Source organism: Delphinus delphis, chromosome 4 (genome assembly GCF_949987515.2).
Source record: "Delphinus delphis chromosome 4, mDelDel1.2, whole genome shotgun sequence".
Taxonomy (NCBI): domain Eukaryota; kingdom Metazoa; phylum Chordata; class Mammalia; order Artiodactyla; family Delphinidae; genus Delphinus; species Delphinus delphis.
In genome coordinates, this window is record NC_082686.1 from 47,663,072 (window position 1) to 47,670,659 (window position 7,588).

General features: G+C 36.9%; 1 protein-coding gene across 3 annotated transcripts in view; it reads left to right on the forward strand.

The window, feature by feature from the left end:
* The window catches only part of TBC1D23 (TBC1 domain family member 23), a 67,031-nt gene extending 59,872 nt beyond the window's left edge, over positions 1-7,159 (forward strand). For 2 of the 3 annotated variants that reach the window (XM_060010541.1, XM_060010543.1), the window contains 2 exons: positions 1,260-1,454; positions 2,263-5,027. In XM_060010541.1, the coding sequence (XP_059866524.1) occupies positions 1,260-1,454; positions 2,263-2,344 (277 nt within the window). In that variant the 3' untranslated portion in view covers positions 2,345-5,027. Of the gene's footprint in view, positions 1-1,259; positions 1,455-2,262; positions 5,028-6,800 lie in introns of those variants that run through there. The other variant, XM_060010542.1, reaches the window with a different exon arrangement.
* The last annotated feature ends 429 nt before the right edge of the window (positions 7,160-7,588 follow it).

Here is a 7,588-nt window from a genome sequence, read left to right on the forward strand (position 1 = left end):
AGATCCCGCATGCTGTGCAGTGCAGAAAAAAATAATAAACACACAATGAGATATAATTTCCCTCTGTCAACTTGTATTATATGTCTTGAGTTTTAAAAAATATTTCTAATGTAATTTTTTATTTTGAAAAATTTAAACAGAAAAGTTGAAGACATAGTACATTGAATATCTTTATAAGCCTCTCTCAGACTCACCAGCTTTTAACTTTTTTTCACACTACCCCATCTCTCGTTATGTTTGTATATACATACACACATACACATACACTTTCTTTTTGTCATACCATTCAGAAGAAGCTTATAGATATGACACTTTACCCCTAAATGCTTCAGCATAAATCTCCAAAGAATATGAACAGTCTCCTCCACAACTCCAGTAGCATTATCACATCTTTAAAAACTTTAAAATTAATAAACATCATTCAACATACAGAACACACTCAAATTTTTCAGTGTCTCTAAAGTATCTTTTATCCTCTTTGTTTTTTTCTTCCTGGTCCAGGATCCAGTCCTGTTTCACACATTGCATTTGCCTGTTATCTCTCTTTAGTCTCACCCAGTGTAGAACAATACTGCTTCCCTCACCACACTTCCCCCTTTTCTTCATGTTGAATGAATCCTTTTTGAGTCTAGGCCAACTGTTCTGCAGAATGTCCCACATTCTGGATATCTGATGTTTGTCCTGTTGTATTTCATAAAAGTATGTGAGTATTATCACTATACTAAAAGTGAGCTGAGACACAAAGCAGGGTGTGTGTATTAATAATTCTATCCCTATTTTGCCTGCAGGATCCAGTTACAGAATATTATTAAATATGTAAGGCAGTCCAGGTATTGCTTAGTGGTCTTTGACATAAAGTATACGTTATGGTATGTTGAATGAGGATAGTTTACTGTTAAAAGTCTGAAAGGTAGTATATTCCAAATACCATATAGAGTAGATTCTAAAAATTTATTATTTTAATGATTTCTAATTGTATTGTAGTTTTTATTATATTAAATATAATTTTTGCTCTTAAACAGTTACAGGATTATCTGTTAATAAAACATTAATTTTGCATACAACTAAAGGAAAATTAAAAGCTGTTACTAGATAGCTTATTTGTTTATAGACGATCCTTTGCCTTCACTTTTTAACTCAAAAGTAATTTCATCTGGAGTTGAACATTTTTTATAATTGGGGCTGTTGAAGTAATAGTTGTTTTAAATGACATTTCTTTAAATTCTTTTTGTTTTTTTAATGCTTTTGTCCCTCTCAAGTCATCTGTTGGTTACTGCAACACATATGTACTGTTTGAGGGAGATTCTTTCACGGAAAGGATTGGCTTATATACAGTCTCGACAAGCACTAAATTCTGTGGTTAAAATAACATCCAAAAAAAAACATCCTGAGCTAATTACCTTCAAGTATGGAAACAGCAGCACTTCAGGAATAGAAATCCTGGCAATCGAAAGGTAAGATTTTCTTAGGTTGATGTTATCTGAATTGCTGAATTAGTTCATTATTAAACACGGTTTGTTTCTCTATTTTGGGGAATGGATGGTGGAACAGGATACTTGAACCATTTCTATTAGTATTCTCGCTATCTTTTTTCTTACAAATTTGTAGTAATATACGGTTTAGCCATTAGCACATGATTTCATTAAGTGCAGTAGCTAATTTCACAAACCTTTTGACAGAGGGGTCTTTAGGAATAATCTACACCAGTGCTACACTAAATGCTGGTTTGCAATGAAATACGAGCTTTTATTTTCCTTCATCAAATAATTCTTGTTTTAAAAACGTATCAACGAAGTAAGCAGTGTGCTGGATGATGTAGTTAATTTACATTCTGGTACAAGTTCTTCCTTACCTCATTGTGTACCAGTGACAAACAGTTCATGGACCGGCACAAGGGCCGTAGACCACACTGCTCTCGAAGATAAACCATCTTTAATCTTACAGGTAAAAATGTGAAGCCCAGAGGGGTTGAATGACTTCCAGGTCTTCACACTTGTGTTAGAACCAAATGTAGCCCTCCTGACTCCTGATCTCCAGTTCATTCCACCTTGCTCTATGCAATATGAAAAATCACCTTGCTTTTGCATTTAGATTTTCTTTCTTTAAAAATAACTCTTTTGAGTATATGTTGAAATAAGTGATGGGGAGTACATAGGAGGGCATCTGTGCTTGATTTGTAGGTTACTTCGACATTGGAATTGATATCTAAGATGAATCCTGAACAGAAGGCTCTATATTAATATATATATTTTTCCCCCGTAGGTATTTGATTCCAAATGCAGGAGATGCTACCAAAGCCATAAAACAACAGATCATGAAAGTTTTGGATGCTTTGGAAAGTTAAAATAAAAGAAAATTATTTCAAAAGAAATTAAGGCAACCAAGAGAACTATGGACATATTTTCCTGACTGAATACTAACCGGAGACTTTCATTTGCTTATGGGGGTGCTTGAATAGGAAGTCTAAGAAGGTGTAAATTATTACAATCAATCTCTGGAAAGTTAAATTTTTTTAAAATTTTCTTTTGCATTTTTGGTTTTGTAAAATGATTTCTTATAAAGGTCAGTTATTAAATGACTTTGAAGTAACTGACCGTGTGCCCTTATGAACTAAGGGTGCAGAATGCAGTTCTGTTTTGAAGAGCTGTTTTAAGGGAACATGCATCAGTTTAGATTTAAAAACAACCATACACATATATATTTGCAGTGTCTTCACTGAAAATTAGAGGTAGAATTCGTTGAAGAGACCCCTTTAATTGCTACATTTAGGTTTACCCACTGAGCAGTATCAGAAACTAAAAAGTATTACATAGATTAACAATTAGCTTGCTGTTTCTGTTCTTAAAAAGAGTGAAATCTTTTTTAATGCAATGGATGAAGATTCCAGCAAACTCAAATGCAGACCAACTAGTGAAATGTTGAAACATCAGTTTCTAAGGTCATCTTTGCACCATTAGCTAATAGTTTGAACACTTAGTGCTTCAGATACTAAACTTCATCCTAATTGTCTCTAAGGAGCAGTTAAAAGCATTATAATAAGTAGGTAGGCATGTTAAGATTAAAATTAACACTTGGGGGACTGACTTGTATCTTTAAAAATGTCATTGGTCTTTATTACCAGAGGAATATTTGATTTAGAATGTTTCAAAACAGGTGTTGAGTACACATGGATTTATCCTCAGTGAGATTATGTCTGTGACCGCACTATTATCCACCTAAAGAAAAGCCAGATAACCAGAGAGCTGTCTAAACTAGTTTTTATCATCACTTTCTGAAATTTCTTTTTCTTCTTTGGTTTTTGTTCTCTTACTAAAGTTCCAGTGGTTTGAAAAGATTTTTAGTCTCTTAATATGACAAAACTGAAAAGTGGTCTGCTTTATTTTGCAGCTTTCTCAGTTTAATTCATTGAGGTTCATATTAGACACATTTGGTGAAAGAAATCCAGGAACACGTTTGGGACCATGGAATGACTGCTTATAAAATCTGTTTGGGAAGTAGCAAATCCTCACAACCTGCTATGTCCTAAAATGTAATGGATTGTCTCTAAGGGGTTGATAGGAGAAATATTTAGATGTATTCTGTTTACAGCCAGTTATTTTAATTTACTTAATGGAAATCAAGTGAAAAAAAGGCAACATAATTCAAGATATTTTATTCTAATATCTAAATAATAAAGTTTGAGTGGTTGAAGACATTTGCATGAAATTGCACCTGGTGCAATACTTGATATTTATAACTCTCCCCACAACTGTTGTATTGCATTTTTTCCCTTCTTTTGGTGCCCCTTTTAGAAATGTCTTGAAGTCTCATTTTTTGCCCATTTCAGCCATGGGACTTCTTTCATAATATTAGTGTAAAGATATTTGTGTTACTCTTTATAAATTACAGTTGTAAATAAATCAGTACAGTTTGCTCAAAACTTTGTTCTTAAGGACAGTGTGTCTCTCCCTCTCTCTTTCTTCCTTTCCCCCCATTTGTAAATCTCTATGGATACAACAAAATTAGGAAATTGAGGGCTATCCTTTCAGTGGAATTTAAATGTTCAGATTTTAGGTTTGAAAGTATTAGATTCCTATTTCTGTTCTTCTAGATGGGGAGGAGGAAAGAGGTAGTTTAAAACTAATTACATTACATTCTACATGTGTAAATTCCTCCCTTGAACTACTCATCTGAACTTCAGTTTTCTCATCTGAAATAGCCCAGTTATTAGTCATGAATATCAAATGGAAAGATGTTTCATTGATTGTATTAGGCACTTATGTAGCTTATCCTCCCTTCACTGTCCCGATAACCAGAGAACTAGAATTCACTCTGGGATATCCACCTCTCGTGGACCTTTAAGGATTGCAGGGGTTGCAGCATTATGTGGTTGGTATTTTCTGTATTTTCAAGATGAGAAAAACAAGGCTCAAAGAAATTGAAAAGAAAAAGTCCCCCTCATCTCTCCCCAATCCCTGGGAATTATTATTGCTTATTAAGGTGTAAAATTAATCCCCTATGTAATATTTGATGACACTTGTCCACCATTAATAAAACATGTTTTCTAGTAGAGATGATAAATTTTTACTGATACATACTCAACCATTTTGCCACTGGTATGTTTAATACAGGACCATTAAAACTCCTTAGCATGATATTCTAACATACTAAACTAACTGCCATAGGTTGACAGTTCTATTTAAAATTTGACAGTTTGGCTCAGGCTGCCATAACAAAATACCATAGACTGGGTGGCCTGAACAACAAATTTATTTTCTCACAGTTCTGGAAGCTGAAGTCCGAGATCAGGGTACCAGCATGGTTAGGTTCTAGAGAGTTCTCTTCCTGACTTGGAGATGGGCACCTTCTCACTGAGTCTTTGTATGTCTTTTCCTCTATGCTCTCAAAGAGAGCTCTCTTGCTCTTTCTTCTTCCTACAGGAACACTAATCCCATGATGAGGGCCCCATCCTCATGATTTCATCTAACCCTAATTACCTCCCCAAGGCCCTGTCTCCAAATCACACTAGTGATTAGGGTTTCATCATATGAATTGTAGGGGTACACAAACATTGCCTGTGACAGTATTTTTTATCATGAACAGTGTTGGATTTTTGTCAAAAGTTGTTTGCATCTGTGGAGATAGTCATGTGGCTTTTCTCCTTTATTAAAGGTTTATTCCATTAATTGGTTTTCATATGTTAAACCAACCTTCTATTCCTGGGGTAAATCCCAGTTGGTCATAGTGTGATCCTCACAACAGTCTTAGGCTATGTGTGATATTATCCCCATATTATGGGTGAAGAAATAAAGGCACAAAGAGGATAACTATTTCTAAGATATATAGCAAATAAGTGTTAGAGCCAGGATTTAAAACCAGACCATCCAATTCCAGAGTTCATGCTCATGACTGATAGGCTATGCCTGACTTCTTTGTTGGGGTCTGGAAACAGTAGGCCAGAGCTAGGGGCCTCTATCAGGTCACTGCTCACTTTTCTCTCTTCAGGTCACCAGCTTCACTCCATAGGTACCTTTCTAGTCCATGTAGGTATTTTAAGTTGCTATCCCTATGCTGCTAATAACTTGCCCAAAGTTACATGGCCTTTCGGTGATGAAGCAAAGTTTTTAACTCTGGTCTTCTGATTTGTAGACAATTGCATCAGAAATTTAGAAGCAGTTATACATACATTTACATACACACACCACCCCTCTCCTTCGACTCTCACCCTGTGCAAAGCTCTAAACCCAATATGATAATTCCCAAGTTTGAGTCTTTTGTTTTTTGTAGTATCAAACATTCTTCTAGGATCTCATCCACTCTTAAAGTTTCTTCTCTTTTTCTGGTGCAGATGATTCCAATTCCTCCTCCTGATTTTCAGTCCTTCATCTCTCTTAGTCATTTGTATACCTACCTCACCCCCAAAATTGAACTCATGTTCCCCCAGACGAACTTGCCTAATACTACGAAGGATTGACTAGAGGGTAAGATGCTGGTGGAAAGGAGACCAGTTATGAGTTGCCTGTAGTAGTCTTCCCAAAATGAGGAAGACCTTGCTGTGGATGGTGGTCGTGGGGACAGAAAAAGGGGCAGCAATCAAGGGGTGCTTCAGGAGAATAAGAAGCGCCCTGTCGCTAGCCAGAGGTTGGGGGTAAAAGACTTGAAAGACACAGAAGTGACTTAGATTTTTGGGAGGAGGGGATGGGGAGCAGAGGGAACTGGAAAACAGTATAAAGGGTGGTGCCTGTGAGTGAAAGAGGAAAGTGCGGATGAGAAGCTCTTTTAGAGGGGATAAATTTAGTTTCAGACAGTTGAGTTTGAACTGGTATCAAGACATGTAAATAGAGATGGCTGGAGATGGTGGAATAGGTCCTCTGGAGTAAAAATGGGAATCTGATCAGTACCAGCCTGGACATGGACATTAAAGCGGTGAGACATGGTTGGCAACAGCAGAATTTTAGCTAGGTTTTTAGAGATCCATCTAGTGTAGTGATTTTCCTCTTCGCCTGCTTTTCAAATGTCTGATGAAAGGGAATATGGAAACACGCAGGCAGAGCTGCTGCGGTTGAAGGGGCAGGGAGTGGAGTGGTGGAAGGGCTGCACAAACTCAGCTCACCTGCCTCTCTCCTTCTGCCTCTAAATCCTTTTGTATTACACATGATGACAAGGTCCTGAGAGTGAGGTGATTTGCCCTAGGGTGTTAACATAAAATAAGTGGCAGAGCCAGAACTGGAACCCAGCATCTAGCTTTTCTATTATGCCCAGAAAGTTCTAAGGGAAAGCGCAAAAACAGTTTTCATTTTTATTACTTTCCTCTTCTCTAGAATCCGGGTTGGCAGTTTCCCTGCATGGGATGTAAGGAACACAGCACCCACCGGTTCTTGGGCTTGATGGTCTTCTCCTGCCTCTTGGATGGCTCTTTCCCAGGCTTCACAGGCCCCTCTTCTGCCTGTGCCTCTCACAGTCCACTTGAGTTGTTGTCATTTGCATTCAGAGCTCCATCTTGGTCTAACCTTCTGATGACTCCTAAATCAGTCTCCAGGCTGGGCATCTGAGCTTGAGGCTTATGTCCAACCGCCTACTGGGCATCTCTACCTGGATGTTCCAATAACATGTCCAGCCATGTTTGGAACCATTGTTGGATACAACTTTATGCCAATAAACTTCCAAGTCTAAATGAAGGGTGACTTTTTTTTTTTTTTTTTTTACAGATTGTAAGAGGCTAATATTGAATAAGGAACCTCAAAAGGCTATAAGTATAGCAGAATTTAAAACGTTATTAAAGATCTTTCTGCTGCCAAGCCAGGTCCAGATAGTCTGTTAAAGCTTCAAAAACCCCATAATTGCTATGCATTTCCCCTTGAGTTTACTATGAAAGTGTTAAAATTTAAACTTTTAAAAAGTCTTAAAATAGTACCATGAACAGCTATATATCCTCCTCCTAGATTTAATAATTAACATTTTGCCATATTTGGTTTATCTCTATATAAGCACATTTTCAAGTCAGACATTCTGACACTTCACCCCTAAATACTTCAGCATGCATCTCCTCAGAGTGAAGACAATGTCTGGCATAATCACAGTTATCACACAAAATTCATTAAAGCATCAA